Source organism: Echiichthys vipera (assembly GCF_963691815.1).
Source record: "Echiichthys vipera genome assembly, chromosome: 20".
NCBI classification, from domain to species: domain Eukaryota; kingdom Metazoa; phylum Chordata; class Actinopteri; order Perciformes; family Trachinidae; genus Echiichthys; species Echiichthys vipera.
This window is the reverse complement of record NC_139845.1, coordinates 14,251,828-14,271,205: the sequence shown is the minus strand read 5'-3', so window position 1 is coordinate 14,271,205 and position 19,378 is coordinate 14,251,828. Positions and strand designations below refer to the sequence as shown.

Below are 19,378 nucleotides of genomic sequence, written 5' to 3'. Positions count from 1 at the left end.
GCGTAATAAAGTATTGTGTGAGACAAACAGCTTTTTTTTTTGGCAATGATTTTGATGATTGATTTGAAGGCCACATGTGACATAAAAACTCAAGGCATTAAAAGGATGCTCAAATTTTTATTTGTAAAAAAGAAAAAATGCAACTGACCATGTTTCTAAGTGATGCAGACTTTGATTTTGCCACAGAACAAATAAATGAGCTGAATTTGAAAATACAACCATGCTGCGAGGAAGCGAGCCATTCCTAATTACCGAAAGGTTCACAAAGACAACTGGAAACACAGAAATCTCTTTAATCTAAAGCTGTACAACTAGATGGTCGCTGACGCTTTCAATGTATTATCTACTCGCAATTCTATGCGTTTACTCAAATACTAAACAGTAATTACCACAACATTTCCAGGATTTTGTGAAGGATCGTACCGAGATGGACAATCTGGGTTACTTGGATAAAAACATGTGGAGTATTTACAGTTTAGGAACTTTGATCAAAACCTAAATTCCCAAATAATTTATAGCTCTCAAATCTGAATACAATGACATTAGAAAACACTTGTAAATAGTGACTTTCTTTTCCATCTATAAATGACATAAAGTGCCACGTTCCTCATATAAAAATATACTCTTCAAATTGTTTTGTAAGTTATATAAAGCCTAAATAAACATTTCTGAATACATTAAGGGTGCTGTCCAAAAATAGCTTCGAGGCCTTTGATCCTCTCATACCCCCTTCTGTGTGGTTACGGCACATGCCATCCACCCAGGCAGGCCTAAACCGCGCTGGAAGGCCTTGTATAAGCAGAGGCCATCATGTGGAATTTCACGTCTCTGCCGTTCATGGGAATGTTGGATGTATCTGAACCGGATTGCGCCTCTATGGAGTTCCAAAGAGGCTTACATGCTTTTCTCAGAAGTCAAGAGACGGAGAACAAAACAACGAACACGGTCAGGATGGAAAGTGCCGTTCAATCTGACAAGTCAGATGCTTAAAATAGTTTGGGAGCATTTTCTGCCTCTTTGGCTCTCGGCGTAACCAAGGGTCTGGGTTCGGAAGGGGGGAATTTGTCCATGAGAGAGATGTTGACACAGCACTCAACAGCACAACTCATTGATGTCCCATTTAAAATGAGAGGGAAATGTGGCTGAGAAAACAAAAAACCCAAACTCATCTACAGCAAAATACGCCACTGACAACCCATAGTGGATAAAAGTGGCAGAGAATTTAGCTGTTTAGTGGCTATAAATGCGACTCCATATGACTAAAAAACAACAGTTACTCCCATCTTGTATCAGTAGCAATTTAAGATCATAAAACAGGGAAAATGAGTTTGCTATCCATCCTATAAGACTAGGTTTGAAAGATATTTTACATAAATAATTGTGTTTTATTTTCAGTGTTCAAACAGAATACAGTGTGAGCGTACAGTTTAAAGTATTCCACTGCCATCTTTTAATCTTCATCAGGAGCATGTCCTCAAGCACTTTGCTGTTTTAAAAAATTTCCAGTTAGCGTGATAAAAAAGTCTTCTCCAGATCTAACAATAGTCCTTGTTGTTTTTCCTCTTGTGCGTGACACCTGTAAGCTACATCTTTGCAAGATGTTGTCTTTGAAATATTGCTTCGCTGGAGAACATCAAATCCTTTGACTTGCAACGTGTTTGCATCGTGTCATAGTTCGTTTCTTTTTTTCAGTCTTCCCCAAACCTCATGTCTGTTTTTTCTTTCTTTAAAGAATTCCAAAATAGGATGTAAAAATGTGCAAATTGTTGAATAAATACTTCCAAGTCCTCCACTTCAAATTTCACTTTCTCATACCCCTCTTATCTTCAACCGTTGTCCGTTTTTCCCCAGCCTCTCCCCCACTTCCTCATTCCCTACTTGCAGGTGAAAACTTCTGATTTCTCACTACATGTGTTGCACTTGACGAAACAGCACCAGTGGAACTTGCAGTTGCACTGCCAGATGCGTGTGTAGTGATGCGTGTCGTAACCCCGGCCGCAGCACATCAAATTACAACTGTCTGTGTGGTTCGAGGTGCCGTTGCACAGTCTTCCCCGCGTCCCTGTGCTACCCGTGGCTGTGTCCTCCTCACAGTAGTTGGGCGAACGCTCCAGGTACACCAGGTCTGTGTCCGTGGGCTTCTGGTAGCCCCGAGCCTCTTTGAGTCGTAGGAAGGAGGGTTGGCGGAGGCGCGAGGCCCGGACCGGCTCTACTTGAACCGCCCCACTGTATCGTTCTTTGAGCAGGTAACCGATCTCTCTGAACTTTGGCAGGGTGATCCAGCAGGTCTTTGTGGTGCAGGAACCGGACACGCCGTGACACTTACACTCCAGCTTCATCCTTTCCTCTAGGATCTGATCACATAGAGAGCAGAAATTAGGTCTGTATGAATTAAAAAGAGATGGTTGAGAGCTGATAATATATTTTGGGTGGTTGATACACAAATGGTCATTTTACCCACGTCCATACAGCTTAAATATGAAACCATTTATAACAGTCCCTCAGCCTTCACACCCGTCTCTCTTGGTTAGCTGGACTTTCTGCGGACACTTCTACTTTCAGCACTCCAACCCGTATGCCAACTTTATGTCCAAAACCTGGGGAAAATAACTCATACCCCAAGACTGTACTCTCTAATTAAATTCACCTTTCTTCAGACCACATAATGGCGCGACAGCCCAAAAAAACTGACCAGAGCTGTTGTGCAACCATGCACGTATAGAATTACTTTGTGGGTTGAGCCAGATTTATATCATAACGCCATAACAATATTTTCAAATGACAAAATTGACAGGTGACTGTTTGCCCTTGTGACTGAGTTTGATGTTAATGTGGAAAAAAAATCTTCACCTTTTCATTATAGGACAGAATTATTTTGAGAGACTAAGCTAATCACTGGAACATCTAGTAACTTGTGTGTCCAGAGCGCTGGTCAAATCAGCCACTCCGTCTTCCCCTTCGTGGTTATCACATTCTGGGGAAGTTTGCTCTTGACTCTGGTTGCTTCAGTGTGTGTGTGTGTGTTCGGTGTGTGTGTGTGTGTGGTGGAGTGGAAGCACGGTCTGCCACTGAGAAAGGAAGAGAGTGAGACTTCCAATAATATCCTTTATCCTTCTTAATGCCTAGTAATTCAATGAATGGACTGTGGGGATGTGGCACAACTCCATCTTGGCAACTGCTTCTGCCTAGTTTTGCATTTCTGTCACACACTCCCGCTCCAGTGTACAGGAGCAATGTTAAATCATTTCTGCGCTCGTACAGTTTAGAGCTGATACATTTGTAGTAACTGGTACAAATACACAACAAATAATCTATGCCAAGATTGGGCATTTCCCTTTCCCTACATATCTTAACGTATTTATACTGGTGTATGCTGTTGTATAATGTCTTCTACGGTAAACCCCAAATAGTCATTTGATGGATATAGTTAGTTTGGTCCTTTTTGCCTGCATTACCTTTCGCCCTGCTTCATTGTTGTGCAGGTTCATCAGCCGACGGGCGTTTTTCTTGATCTCACGGGCGTCTACAAAGCGCCGCGAGAACTCCACACCATACTTAACGTCGGCCGAGCAGCCTCCCCACTTCCAGCCCTCCTCTTGGTCGTGGTAGCCTTGCTTCTCGCGATCACATCCGCATTGACTGAGGTTGCCTTGGCTACAAGCTGCTGTCACAGCGTGGGCAACTCCGGCCGCAGTGATGGCGTACGTGAATGCTGCCTCCCTGCTGCCTGAAGAGAAAAGAGAAGAATCTGAATAAATATGAAGCGGAGTAGAGCGTAGTAATACAAGTACTCTCATTTGAATTGAGTACTTTTTTTAATGTACTTTTTTGTAGACACTTTGCAACACTGCACCAACTTAAATTAATTGCAGCTTACTTGTCATGAGAAGCGCTACTCAGTCCATGAAAACTGCTGTGTAATGTCTTCTGGGAAATCATCTTCAACTTTAAGATTTTTCAAAGAAAGCCTGAATTACAAACTGGGATTTTAAGGTTTGAATGAAGTGGGCATTCAGGAGTCCTGGGGGTAAAGGAAAGACATTGCCAAGTCCAGCATTTGGGTCATGTCTAGATGGTTACCCAAAATTTGCTGTGTTTGTTGTTTGAGATAAGGCAGCATTGACAATGGTTTGATTGTTAAAGCTACAGTCAGTAACTTTCCGTAAAAAAAAAAAATCTCATCTTTGCCCAATCTTTCTGTGTAAAAGTAATGTAGCGCTACCTCCACCTTCTGCTCTTTGTCTGCTCCTAATGGCATCCGCTATATTCAACTGCAACCGACCTAAAGCAACGTTAAAGAGCAGTTTCTATCTGACAAAGTTCTGATGACTCCTCGTCAGCTCTGATCAAACTGTAGAACTACACAGCGCTGATCAAATATGAATAAAGATTGTTACTGTATTGCCTATTTCTCGCTGTGTACATATTTTGGTGTACTGTTTAACTGTAAAATGAGAAAGTCAAGGCCACAGTAACAGTTTTTTTCATATTTGATTTGATTTGAAGTTTTACAGTTTGATCATTGACACTGCGTCAGAGTCTCCTCGGCTCTGACTGGTTGAGGGTCGGGTGAGTCTAGCATCATTAATAGCAGACAGAGAGCAGAAGGTGAGGGTCAAAACATATTTTCCAAAGAAAGTTACTGACAGCTTTTCTTAGGCATTAGTATGACTCACCAGATGTTGAGTGTTGGGATAAAGCCTACCATTGGCCTCCTATTTCAGCCGGCATACTCCTTCCCTTCAGGGATCTCCGTTATCTACTTTGCAGGGGCACCATCCCCGTATACATGGCTTAGCACCAACAAAGGCAGTTTTAGTCGGTTAAATGAAATACAAAGTAGTCAGAACTTTTTCCCTTATCCCAGAATGTTAACCTGTGCAGCCAGACCTTTCTCCAGCGCTGACACAAAGCTGTGGAGATAAGACTGGCAATAGGAGTCTAGAGAGGCATTGACCTTGAGTGGTTAAGGTAAGGTCATCGGGCAGCGAGTCTTGCAAATTCACTGTTACCAACTAGACACGACCCAGAATTTTGGGTGCTTGACCCGTACCAGAGACTAAACCTCAGACTAACTCTGCTTCTTCTGCATCCATTTCTTTACTCCCTTTTTTTTTCACCTTTCCACCCACCAACATGGATTTTTACACTCATTCTGTCTTAGGCAGAGAGAAACATGCAGGAACCAAGCCCCGACCACAGCGACATCCTGGTTGATCTAATTAGGAAGCGCCAAAAATTGCAGTTGGTCGAGTGGCCACTAATTTCTCATTGACCGCCATGTTTAATAGGCCACCACTTTGGAGGGCATTGCTAATGTGGAGACTAATCAGTTTGTAAAGCGTATTAATGCTTAAGAGGCTGTATATCTAACTCTTCCTGTTTAAAATACTGTAGGAGACAGATTAAAGGGGCTGGATATCAGAAGCAGACTTTTAGGAGCATCAGTATAAAGAGCATTATTTATTCTATTATAACATTCTGCCTTTTTCCATATTACTAAATCACTGTTAAAACAGCAATCAGTTAGTAAGGACAACACAAGTGACATCTACTGGCTGAGTAGAGGAGCTTTTCTTTCTGGTTCGACACCCTGTGTCTTAATGTTTTTCATCAATGGAATTTCTCACGCGGCTTAAGTGTCATTCTGTGTCAGTCTATAGACATTATTATTGCAAATGATACCGCTGTGTTGCATGTTGAAATAATCTGTGGCCATTCTTGACCAAGATATGCCCATTATCCAAGCTTTTGTATGTCACCATTTGAACTTCAGAATAAACACGTTTATATTTATGGTGGGGAAGGGGAAACATATTTATTGGCACTACCGTTGGTAATAGGATATCCTCCCGCTCCAATCAGGATAATGCTGGGCCTCCGTTCTTCTCAACAGCCCAGAGTATTAATGCATGGCGTCTCCCTGGTAGAGGCGATTCTAATGGCTCCCTTCCAAACTGACAAACTCGCTCGTAGAAACCATTGGGCCTGCGGTTCCCCTCGGTCCATAACTCATAACAAACTCTGAAGTCTTCTCTCATCAGCCTAAATCCACCACCCATTCAGATATATTGTATGGTGAGCATTTCTCAAGACATCAGGCACATGCAATAGCCAAACAGCCATCTCCTCACACTGTGATTTGTTTTGATTGTACGGCAGTGCATGCAGGGCTCCATTGTTGCCATCCAGCTGCTGGAGCTGACTTCAATTAGTGGTTAGCATGAATCTTTTCTGGTCTTTCTCAATGCTTAATGAGTTTACAGGCCCGACAGGTCAATCAAATGAAGCAGGGGATGCTACATTAGCGACGCAAGAGGGGGTATGGCGCTGGCTTTCCATTTTTTTTTAAAATGGACACGGAGATGGCAAAAGGAAACCAATTTTACTGAGAATCTGCGAAGATGAAAGGATGAAAGGAAAGTCGTTTTTACAATAATCAACAGTCTAATTAGTTTTTATACAGATGTAATAAGATTGCCAGAAAGTACTTATTTGGTCAAAGTGTTTGCGTCCAGAGGACCCAAACTGGGTCCAAAGCGTCTCCGAGCTCATTTACACACCACAAGAGAAAAGAGACATTTCCTCTGACAAAAGAAATAAAAGGATCCAGACGTCTGTCTGCCTGTCTCCCGTGTAGAATAAAGTGATTGCTCCCAGAGCTGCTAGATTAAACATGTATCCAAACCCACAGCAAGACCGCAACAAAACATTTCAGACTGAAATACAATTTATAGAAGAGGTTCACGTTAGGAGCAAACAGGCTTCTGTGAGAACAAAAACTGTGAAGAATGTTGACTAAAAGCAGGGCGATGTGTGTGTTTACAGATCGTGTAGGTCTGATATCTAAGTGCGTTCCGAAGATGGCACACCCAGATACATATTAGACCCCTGCTTTATAAGGAAGTCTTCACACTCTGACCAAATGTGTTGGCAGCACAGTGATGTCACACATGAGCTACAGATTGACTCTCCTTTGGGGACACTAGAAATGCCTTTGAGTTTTTGTTGTGTTGGTGTCTTAACGTGGCAGAGAATTTATTGCGGTCACTGCATGTGGTATTCCAAACAGAAATGCTTTCACTAAGGGTTCGCCACCCATCTTTAAGTGTGTTTCAAGCCGCTTCGTTGAGCTACGCCGCAGCTTTTTCTCATCAACACTTACAAGAGGTTCGATAACAATACAAAGGGATTGAGAAAACAAGCTGATGGAACCACACGGCTCGGTTTGGTTTGGTTTGGTTTGGTTTGATTTGATTTGGCCAATTAACATACCCGTGGACAGATTAAAGCAAAAATAGGGTCTAAACTTTGATAGTTTTTACACCATGTGTTTAAAAGGGTCCCCATTAATTATAAATTTGATTGTGTCAAGTCAGTGACTTTTTGTGTACCACCGGTGTGCAGGTTGTTAATAAAAACTAAAGGTATCGAGGATTGTTTTTTTAATACTAGTATTGTATCAAAGTTTAGTGTCACCCTGATCACACATCAGTCCACACTCGTACCTCAAAGCTAAAACTTCCACTTGCTGCTTTAGTTCGATCTACCTAACAGAGAAAGTTGTCCAGTCAAGGACGTTTGTTGAATGTAATTCCCCTTTCGTCTCCTCCAAGCGTTGCCACAGAAAAACCTTATTTAAGATCCCTATCTTCTGAGAAAGGTCCTTCCTCTCACTCATTATACTTTGCTGACTTCGTATTGTCTAAATTGAGTTTAAAGTATTTAAATGAGCCGAGTTTCAAACAGACTGACCTACTCTCAGCTCTTGTCCAAAGACGGTCCTCTCTCCCAAGGCCGAGCAGTTCCACCGGCCGTAGCGGAACTGGTACTGACACTCGTTGATGCCCAGCTGGGCGCCTTCACCGATGACGATGATGGCGTCGGGGCGACTCTGACAGAGGGCTCTCTGACGGGGGGCCAGTCCCGGTATCTTGTTGCAGATGATGTTGGCACCTAGAGCTACCACAGAGGACAGAGCCCTGGGCAGAGAGAAACGGGGATAAATGAGAGGGACTTTCAAGACAAGGAAAAAGTACTCAACATACAGTTTGGATTGACCTCTTTCAATTCAATTCAATTCAATCTTATTTACAGTGCCAAATCATAACAAAAGTTATCTCAGGACACTTTACAGAGTAGGTATAGACCACACTCTATGACTTATTTATGATTTACATAGACCCAACGATTCCCCCGTAGAGTACGGTGGCAACGAAAACCTTCCAGACAGGAACGTCAGACAGATCCAGCTCTTTGATACCAATAAGCCGAAAAATATTACTAAACTTTTCATTAAAGCTGCCGGTCTATAAATGCTAAATATAAGACCAAATTACTCTGCATCTTTCATCCTTACCCAGATCACATCATGTTTAATCTAATGGACCATCATAAAGACATGAAAGAGAACAATAGTTAATTATAGGAATGGGTCCAAATCCAGTGCCTTTCTCTCTCTCTCTCTCTCTCTCTCTCTCTCCCTCTCTCTCTCCCTCTGTTACACAAAACATGAACCACCACAGCTATTTAAAGTTTCAGGATCTGCCCTTGTTATGAATGAGAGGCATGTATGGTGCAGCAATCATTTTCTTTGTGAGGGCCTGGGTCTTTTAGTGCCATAAGAAAGAGCTCATTACATAGGCCCGCGCCTATAGGCAGAGCATGAAGTAGTCCAATATGTCTCTTTTCCATATGCCGCTTTTCCAATTATGGCCCTTGTCTGACGAGGTGATCCTATGACAGAGTGGTTCTGGTGTAATGTGTAAATCCATAAGAGCAGGTTATCTCATCAGCTGCGTGTACATGTTAAAAATCAGGTATATTAAACATGAGCTTCATTCACTCAAGTCATCATTGACTCTTAATAACGAGTTATGACAAAATATTTGAATGAAAATGACATGACTGCTCATATTATGGGGGGAAGTCCGTCCATTATTCCATTGCGGGAATAAAATGAAAATGATTCAATGACACAAGTCACACATTTCCTACCAATGTTTTCAATGATTTGTTTTACTGGATATTCAAAGTTGCTTTTTCTTTTCATTTCTAAAATGTCTCAGCCAAACCAGAACAAAATATGGGAATTTAATCCATTTAGCAACGTTTTAAATGGACTTTTAAGTGTCAAAAAAAAGCATGTTTTCGTCGCCGTAATAAAACACCTGCAACAAGCAGCTAATGTTCTCAAGGTGCGATCTAACTTCACTATCAAATTTGCCCGCGCGTAATTGGCCAGTTTGCGCGTAAGGCACTACGTCTTGTTATCAAATTAAACCGCTTTTTGTTTGAATTAGGCAAAGACATTGATAAAAAAAACAACAACAAAAACCTACAGGTAGCTACCGCTGGTGAGGATGAGGAAGATCTGTGGGTAGTAGACGGACAGCAGCGCACTGCGGGACGAGATGATGAGCATGGTTGCGCATTGAACACAAGTGGTTCTGCTCTCTTGTGGTTTGAAAAGATAAAAAAAAAAGATGTGGAGAAGAAGTAAATCCTTTTATCTGATGTCCCGAGGGTTAAACACGTTAGTGTCGTCTCTTTTTTTTTTTCGCTGTGGAGAGGTGGTGTCTTCAGCTAGTGGAGCCTTGACGCGCTGCGGCAGCTCCAAGCTCCGCTGTCCATGTGCTGGTGATGAGAGGCTGCATCCCACGGCCGAAGTGCACTCTGCCACCTGGAGCGATAGAAGACTGGGTGGGAGAAAAAAAAAGAACGAGAGAGAAAGAGAGGGGGGGTGGGTGGGGGCAGATGGAGTTCCGGATGTCCGATACGCACCCGCTCGCGTCTCCAAAAGTGAGACCGTTGTGGAATTGGGAGGGGTGGGAGACAGTGGCCTCTCCCGGTGCACCAGCCCCTGGGATGAGTCTGCACCCCGTATCCCCACCCCCAAAACACACACCTCATCCAACACGCTCTCTCTCTCTCTCTCTCTCTCTCTCTCTCTCTCTCTCTCTCTCTCTCTCTCTCTCTCTCTCTCTCTCTCTCAGCCAAACTTTTTTTTTTGATGCCCAAAGTTGTGAAGTTTTATCTGTATCTCTATATTTGCATTCATATTTTTTTTCCTGCAGCTTCTGACTAAGAGCGGAGGCCTATTTCACCTGTTACTGGTTAAAACCTGTGACCCTAAGGCTGTGTTTATGCCACAATGCCCCCCAAAATCCAACTTTCATTAATTCCTCTGTCTGTATTTGATTGTGGCAGGTTTTTTGTTTTAATATCAGCAGTAAAATAACCTGTTTCAAGTAGTTTGTTGAAGTGAGCCAAAGAGGGTGGGGAAATGTAGTTTGCTAAGCTGGTGCTAGAGCTGAAACGACCCACTGATTCATTTATTAGCTGATTAGCAAATTATTCAGAAATTATTAGAATTATTGATTCATCATGTCATTCATTTCCCAAGCTTAACCACCACAATTCATCGATTCCAAGTTCTCAAACGTGATAATTGGTGCTTATCTTTGTCTTATATGATAGTAAACTGGATATGATGTGGACTGTAGAGTATATAGATATGCAAATAAGTACAACTCTATATAATCTATATAATAAAGACAATGATGAGAATAACAAGTATGATATGTATCCCCTGATGGTATGCAGTATTAATCCCTGTAGGGAATCAATTATTTTATGTGCAGTTTTCAAAGTTGTGATCCAGTACTGTACTGAGTTACAGTTTGTAATGCATGATGAAATACTTTCATTCAGTCGGTAGTTGAGACACTGTGGTCCTCCAGCTCCTATGTTTTGCTTGTGCATCACCAACAATACGCCATCATGTGGCAGCATGAAGGAAATAAACATCATCGCCCCATAACATCGGCTAAACATGGATGTCAGAGTGCACAGCAGGTAGGGCAGTATCAGTGAGCTCCAAGCTTAACCTTTTAAAAATGAGAAAATGATGTCTCCAAGACTATTTCCCCTTCTGTAAATGTTAGAATAGACGTCACATGTTTTCTACATTGTGACTTTTCTCGTTAAACCCCTACAGTGTTTGAAGTGTCTCGGTGTAATCAGGTGGAAAAGCCAACAAGGACGACGCAAAAAGGAATTTAAACTGCTTCTTCCTTTTAAAGATGTTACTTTGCAAAGAGTGCCCTGTTTGCAGTTTTTTTTTTTTAAGTACAATGGGAGGGGACCATCCTGTTCAATTCCACAGCACCTTCAAAGGATGAGGAGTTTTATGGGTCTACTTCACAGAGTGGACAGAGGACAAAGCACACATGTTCTTGGCTTGTTGTTGACATTTTAAAGACCCAAAAACTGAGACACTCTGAGCTTTACTTGAGCTGAATAAATAACCGCGAGGAGACAATATTAATGAGGTTTGTTCCAAAATGAGACATTCATCATCTGAACAAAAGTGAGAACCCTCTCTTATAAAAATGATTGAGGGTACTTTTGTGGAAATGGACCTTTTAATTTAAATGCCCTCTAGCCGCCAACAAAGCATTTTGAGAGATTGCTGTGATTTGTGTATATTTGAGTATAAAAGAACGCAATATTTTTCATTCTTTGTCTGTTATAAGATTGGCCTGATCCTTATGTGTGTGTAACTAAAGCTGCAGTCAGTTATACGCTGAAACCTCATCGCAGGAACTTAATATATTTTAGCGGACAACTTGCAAGTAATGTCTCGTGGTCATCGGAGGCAGAACCCTTTGTGTATATATGTGTGTGTTCTGCATGCCTCTAACTCTCTGTGTCTTTCTCACTCCCCTCTCTCTTTTTTTCCAAATAATCCTAAACCACAATTTCCAAAGCCAAGATAGCACTTAAGCGGCGTGCACTCACTGTCCTGGCGCTTGCACTGTGATATCTGTTTCTTTTCAGATTTCTCGCGCAGAAGACGAGGCGAAGGTAGAGACTGTGGTGCTTCTTCGTCCGATCAGTGATGAAAGTGGGTGTAAAACTAGAACAACTGTTTTTTTTTAATCTTTTGGGACAGCTGTCAGAGTTTTGACAAAGGTTTTGATAGCATCATCCACATTATGAGGATGAGTGACAGGACTTGGGACACGTAGGGAGGGGAAACTGGAGCAGTGATGCCTTGGGGCCTCGTGCTGGAAGCAGACCTCGCAGGTCCAGATTAATAATGGTGTCTTATGGCTCGATGGGCTTTTGGGCCTATCTTGTCCTTGAGCCCAGAATCCATGGCTGGATCCCTGAGTGGTTGTCGAGGAAACGGTATTGTTGATCATAATAGTAAACATCTGACCATTCATCTTAAGTGACATTTTTCTGCAGAATAGCAGGGCTCATAGGTGACAGTGTCAAACATAACAATCCCATCCAGAGAGAGTTGGAAGTGGAAAGGAAAGCACTCCACACAAGCCCATCAACAGTTCATGAATTTGAGGTAGAGAAAAATACTGTAACAGCATACTGTAGAAATGTGATGTTTTGTGTGTCAAGACACAGGTGGCAAAACTATAAATACTTTAGAAAGCACACTAAGCCTCGTTAAAATATATGGAGCAGAGGGTTAGTTCAAGCAGAGCACACTGGCATCAGCTGCTTCATTGTGCTTCACAATCAGTGGCTCAATCACAGCTGATTGGCTACCAGCTGACTAATAGCATCTACTCACTTCTAACTCTATTATAGTCAGTTGTCTAATATAAGTTACTAGCAGTGGAGTTGTCCACACACAGTTTGTATGTGTAAAACTTTAATGTCTCTTTTTGAAAATGTCCATGCTCATAATGTCCATGCGCATCATCCGTAACATTTGAGATACATTGTTTCTAGCGGCCTCTTTGGCGGTAAGGTGTAATTGCAGGCGAGCCGTTTCTTTTGAGAGCCTCCATCCATCTTGTCGCATTAATGGTCGCTATTTGTGTTGACTTTTTTTTTTTGCTCTTTTGTAAACTTTATTGAAACACATTCACAGCTCTACTTCCAGTCTGCCCCATATACGTTACCCTCTTTAATCCATATACACACACATGTTCCTGTTACACTTCTGCCCTTACTACAAGTCTGACTCGGAAGTTGGAAGTTCCTGATTTCCGATTACAAGTGAACCTAACCGCAGTTTGCAATACTCTGCAAAGAGGCAAGTAGAAGTGATTTCATTAGTGGGTCTTATGATCGGTCACCATTGCTTTAACTCGCTCTTTGATAGATAGGAACTTAACAGACAATTAACTAGATCTTACCGATTATAACTTTAAAGGGAAAAAATGCCTAAAGTTAAAAAATGAAGGTAGAACTTGGTCGATGTGTTATGCTCATCATAATTTTTATCATCCTGTGTGTCTGAATGTACGTATTCACCCTGTCTAAAACTCTCCATTTTAGTGTCTCATTATGAACACCCCCAGTCAACTGTCATTGCACTATACCTATATATAGTATAGTTGTGACCTCATAACTGTACACAAGATCTTGTGGCTCGTTTGAGGGCACAGTTTCTGAATATATTTCTCTGTGTATTAAGCATTTTGATACTTTCTCAGTATTTATTTAGCCCCTAGACCTGCTTTATATAATACAAATATGTGAAAATCTCACTTTTATTTTTTTATTTTTACAATAACATGGGACCTTTAACAAAGTGTTTAGTGGACATGTCCATTGTCAAAAATGTACTAAGTGAAAAAGATACAGTATATTATAATGCAACAGCATATAACAAACTTAAGAAACAGTATTTGGTAAAAGTGTAGTATGATAATAGGGTAAGTCTTTAATGCCATCAAATCTCAAATTAGTTTAGTAGTTAATAGTCAAAAATGCAAAATACATTTAAAAAAGTACCCAATGCACTATATTGTGGTCATCACTATTACAATATCATCTGAAAAAACACCCAGCAGCCAGCTGGCTGTTTATACTCACTACATATGACATGCAAAACTACACCACATTTAAAAAAGCAATAGCTGATGAAAGCAAAGATCATTACTTTAATACACAACAGAAAGTAGATCCAAACAATTGCACTATTTACTCCTGTTTAAATAATGGTTGCTAAAATCTTCAGTGCCCAGCTGTTTAAGGAAATTACTTTACCTCATAAATCAAATAACGTGTGACCCATTTTTAAAGATATATATCGAAAGTTATGGGCATGGCGCTGAGTATCACAGACAGTATTGAGACTGTAGGCAATAAGAGAAATGCAGAATAACACCAGCCTTATGCTATGAATGGCATTTGAGTTCTAATTGGATGGGAAAGGACATGCATCAAAGGCCTACGGTCCTATACAGTGTGTGTGTGTGTGTGTGTGTGTGTGTGTGTGTGTGTGTGTGTGTGTGTGTGTGTGTGTGTGTGTGTGTGTGTGTGTGTGTGTGTGTGTGTGTGTGTGTGACTCTGATCCACCGAGACATCCTGATGGGTTTAATTTGTTTAGGTCAGACAAGTGCATATGGGCAATTTTGGCACACAGTTACATGCAACTAAAGTGGCTTTCAAGCTTTACCGCAATGTCAGAGGCATTGTTTTAGACTGTAATGTGGCAAGACAAACACATGGTGCTTATATGTGTAATGGGGTAAAACACATGCTGGAATGCACAAGAAATGTGAGTGTGGTTAGGGAAATGAATATCGCCCCCCCTGCACTGTGAGGGGACTACAGAGGGTGACAGATAAAAAACAAAACTACCCCGGGGGTGAACAGGCAAAGAGAGTATTTATGACACTAGTAAGAGAAAGTAGTTTGTAATCAAATCTAATTTGCACAGTTTAGAGCATTCATGGAACCCGACAAAGCTGACAGCGGGAAATTGTTTCCATGTTGAGGAACAACAATTCCACTTTTAGCAATTATTATTGTTGTAGCATCTTGAACCTTTTTGAGAGGAGATGAAGGCTAGGCCATATTTTCAACAGTGCCACGAGGCACATAAACGTCTTCAGGAATCATTCCTTTTATGTCCACAGGATTTACGGTTTTGATGTGGAAATACAGATTTGGAGCTGTAAACATGTTGCAGATGTCGAGAAAGCGGCTACACGGCGACACCGGATAAATGGTTTGGAAGTCAACACCACGTGCAACTAACAAAAGCCGAAAAGAGACAATTACAAGACCTGCTGTCAATATGAGTTATCTGGGAGGCAAATTCACAGCACACTCGGCGGACAAGCGGGAGGTATTAACATTTTTCATGGTTATTTCCAAGAAGTTATGAATGCACAACTTGCTATGAGCATTTGCAATCCAGCCCAAAAACACAGATTGTGCAGTACAATTGAAATGACCACTTGTAGTGATTAACAGGAATAAAAACATGCAGACTGTTTGCTTTAAAAGTTGTATGCATGCATTGCTTTGCAGTTTTTCATTCGTTTTTTCTTTTTTTTTAACACTTTCAGCCTTTTGCACCTCTCTCTCCTTCTTTGTTGTCAAAAAGCCTGAATCAAGTCGTACCTGCAGAGGGAGACAAAGCACCACAGAAGATTCAGCTCAGACTTCTCTGGTTTCAGTAAACCATGTTCCTTTTATACCCCCATTTTTTTCTTTCTTGGCATTAATAGCAGCTATTATATGCTTTATCACTACAGACATTAGACTTACATTATCAATCGGCAAAAAAAAAAAAAAGGTTTTACCAGCACATTGTGTTATTATCATTTAGAAATAGATTAATAATGCACATTCAGTGGGAGGTGTTAAGCCAGAGAAAACTCCTCTATCTGATTTCTTTCTTCTTGATATTTCAAATCTACAGATTCTGTAAAAATATTTAGTGTTTGACATTGCCGTGTCTCAGCATTTGAGAGGCACAAGTGTGTAAAGTGAGTAATTTTAAGAGCCTCAAGGGGGCTCTTTCCTCCTATCTTTGAAAGTACAGGAGGCAAAGCTGTACTGCAGCCTGTAGTCCCCACCACCCTTCAGAGGTTCCACCATCTTGGTTCCTACTACGAAATTTCAAAATGTAACGGTCACGTTTGTTCATGTAAACGCGGGACACGTACATATTTTCTCTAAAAAGCTCTTCGACTAGAATAGATCAGTGTGTTTATATTAACATGTAATCCTAGGGTTTAAACTAGAGAAATTAGAGAGATATTTCTACATGTTATTCCAGCATTAACTTAATCTGCTAGGAATTAGTGCACTGCGGTCACTCACATGTGAAAAGTGCGACATGTGTTCTGACAGAATTTTAATTTACTGTAAGTGTCTTAACGTGCAGAGACACACACAAGCCAGTTGTTTGTATTTGACAAAGGAATTCAAAAAGCCCTCTGATCTGCTTCAGTGTCCACAGCAACAACAATAACACACCTAATCGACATACTGTGCTCTCTGACCCCTGCCATGAATGCAAAAATCTGTTCAAATTTTCAATAAAATAAGGCTTTGAAGTGAATGTTGGTAATTAGGCCCATGATGCCCCTGTGTAATCCTGGGTTCAAATCCCATCTGCCACATTATATCTAGTGTTGGTTGCTTTGGGTCAAACAACCAGCAGCAATAGATAAAACAATTTTTTAGTTGTGGTTATTTTGTATTTAATATGCTTTTTTTGCGTTTTTGCAAACTTGCAATCATGCAATATTCCAAGAATAATAAAAAGGTATCCAGAGCTGATATTTCACCTCCTTTTCACCCATAGAGATAAATAGAAATTACCCACTGAATTTTCTGAAGGAAACTGAGTTAATTTATTGTACTGTATTTATTCATTTACATCACTGAGGATTCTTATTCCTCTGCATCTGCTTTGATCCAGATATGTTAGTAATTCGTATGTCAAGAATTATCGCACTGGGGTTTTGGGAATCAAACATATGTTACACTTCTGTAAGTTACTATTCCCATGGAAATACTTGGTCCTTAATGGGTTGGGCTTTACTCCAGAAACACAAACTTTTTTTCTCTTCCTCACACACACACACACACACACACACACACACACACACACACACACACACACACACACACACACACACACACACACACACACACACACACACACACACACACACACACACACACACACACACACACACACACACACACACAAATTGATATAACCAAAACCTTTTAACAGATTATAGCAGACTCTAATAGCTGAAATCAGTGAAAGTCAAGTAAAAAAACATCCGTAAGAGTCACATCATGTTAGTGCTGACATTGCTTATTGAGTTTGCTCACAATCACACGGGTCAAGGTTGGGGTCAGGCCCGTGGATCATTTAGTTTAATGGCTGTTTCCTGCCTGCTCAAATATACTTGCCACATTGTAGGAAATGGTTAGATGCAACCTTATTATTACAGGACATAATGAAGCAGGGGATGGGGGAAGAAAAAAAAAGGTGTCCAGCGAAAAAAGAAAGAATGAATGAAGGAAAGAAAGTAATACAATCATTTACAGAGGCAGAGAGGCAGGGAGAGAAAGATCAGGAGCAAGAAAGTGAGAACCACAAGGAAAGAAAGAGGTGACAAAGGCAGAGGGAGAGAGCTCTACTAATTTTGTGGCCTGTCTGTGTCACCAGCACCCTGTTGGGACGACAGATGTGCAGATGATGTCATGTAGAAAGGGGATAGGGCGGGAGGGTGGAGCGATCGGAGCGCGGGAGGACAGTGGCCAGGCGGAGCCTCAATCTGAGAGAGGGAAGGGGGGAGAGAGGGAGGACAGGACTGTGGCAATCCATTGCCCTGCAGTCACGCAATTATTCAGTTTTCCTGAGATGTGACTCAGTATAGTTTAGAAAGCACACATGCTTTCCAAAAAGAGCTACTTGTGCTTCTTAACAGCCCTCACTGTGAGTTAAAAGTGTTTGCATGAATGCAAACCATACCAATGGTAATAAAACATTTTTTAAAAATAATGTCTGCAGTTCCCGAGCTGTCATTTTGCATGGCAGAGGCAACAAATGTGCTGAGCTGGTGGTTTTAGTTGCAGGACCTCTCACAAAGCACAGCCTCTCCAAACCGCACAGGCCATTGGAGCTATAATTTACTTAGTGCAGTCATTGCTGAAGTTTACCCTCCCATCCCCTAAACGGCCACAGCATAAGAACCCAATTGTTCTCGTGGTCTGCAGTGACAATGGCTGTTTGTGGTCATCCAGAGAAGGAGAAAGTGAGAACGAGAAACGTATTGAAGAGGAGAGAAAGTCAAGCTATACGATCCAGTAATTTGTACCGTTCACTGCTAAAGATATAGTCCATGTCAAGCTCAGAGCGAGGGGTCAGGGTGACCGCCGAGTCCTGCCGGGATCGCCTCGAGGACACAATTTTCCCAACAGTCTTCCCTGTGTCTCGTGCTTTAACCCAACTTTAGCTCCCCAGCCTCCTCTGCCCCCCACCTGCACCCTTTCAGGCCAATTGTGCTGGCATGGCCGAGAGAGAAAATGAATGAATTAGGCAGTCAGATGTTTCCTAATGGCCGTGCTGCACAAATGCAGCCATTCCTGGCATTGTTATGTGTTTGAGTGAGACTGAGAGGGATTGTGCTCTTTCGATCCAGCGCAGGAAAAGCAGCTAATAAGTGAGGCAACCTGTGGGAATCGGCCCAAACCCAAAGAGGTCTGAGGCAGCCCTCCCCCCCCCCCCCTCTGTGTTTCTGTTAGCTTTTCCTATTTAGTCCCCTGCTTTTTAAACTTTATTGACGTGTAATGAAAGACAACAATCCAGTCATTGATTCACTGATTCAATCGCATGTGGCAGCTCCGTATTTAAAGCAACCCAAAAAGATCATGTGAATAATATGAAAGATGTAGTACCTCCCTGTTTAAAATGACCTCTAGCAAAAAAACAAAAAAACAATCATGTCATTACTTCATAAAATACCGCATAACCTCCTGAAGCGTGGCCCTGCCCATATCAGAGCCTGCACACACACAATGTGAACACAATGCAGCTTTTCAAGCAGATAAGACACTGATAACTGTGCAGGCCTAGGGTTACAGATGGCAGCTGCAGCCCACTGTCGTCCTTTCTCTCTCAGGGGGGGAAGTGGTTTTCTGACCTGAGCATGAGGACACCCTAGGCCCTCCGGGTAATCATTGACCTGTTACCTGTGGCAACCGAGCCGCAACATACTGTACGGCCACATGACTGCTGATAATAAAGCGATAACGCGGGTGCACAGACACATTCAGACACTCACTTGTGCTCACATAATTTATGTTGGATGTCAGGTTGAAAATAGATATAGGTTACAATGAACTACTGGGCACACATGCTCTTCTCAGTAAGCCCCGAGCTATTATCCTTGACTCATTTTCATTATTTCCCCAAGCAGGGTGTAACTGTAAAAACATGTATGCTCAGCCAACGTACACTAAACAAAACTTGAATAAGAAAATATTGAGTGCACCCCCAATGTCCATCACAAGGAGGAGGTGATGTGCAAAAAGAGGATCTGACACTTTCTCTCCTGTACTTCTGCTTAAGATATCAGCT

General features: G+C 41.7%; 1 protein-coding gene across 1 annotated transcript; it reads right to left on the bottom strand.

The window, feature by feature from the left end:
- Positions 1-1,874: 1,874 nt before the first annotated feature.
- wnt7ba (wingless-type MMTV integration site family, member 7Ba) lies at positions 1,875-9,433 on the bottom strand (the record flags this gene model as incomplete). The annotated part of the gene is made up of 4 exons (XM_083934907.1): positions 9,342-9,433; positions 7,752-7,982; positions 3,456-3,723; positions 1,875-2,354 (listed from the first exon to the last, which is right to left on the bottom strand). The coding sequence occupies exons 1-4, from the start codon at positions 9,422-9,424 to the stop codon at positions 1,875-1,877; spliced, it is 1,062 nt and encodes a 353-aa protein (XP_083791033.1). The 5' UTR covers positions 9,425-9,433.
- Between the last annotated feature and the right edge of the window lie 9,945 nt (positions 9,434-19,378).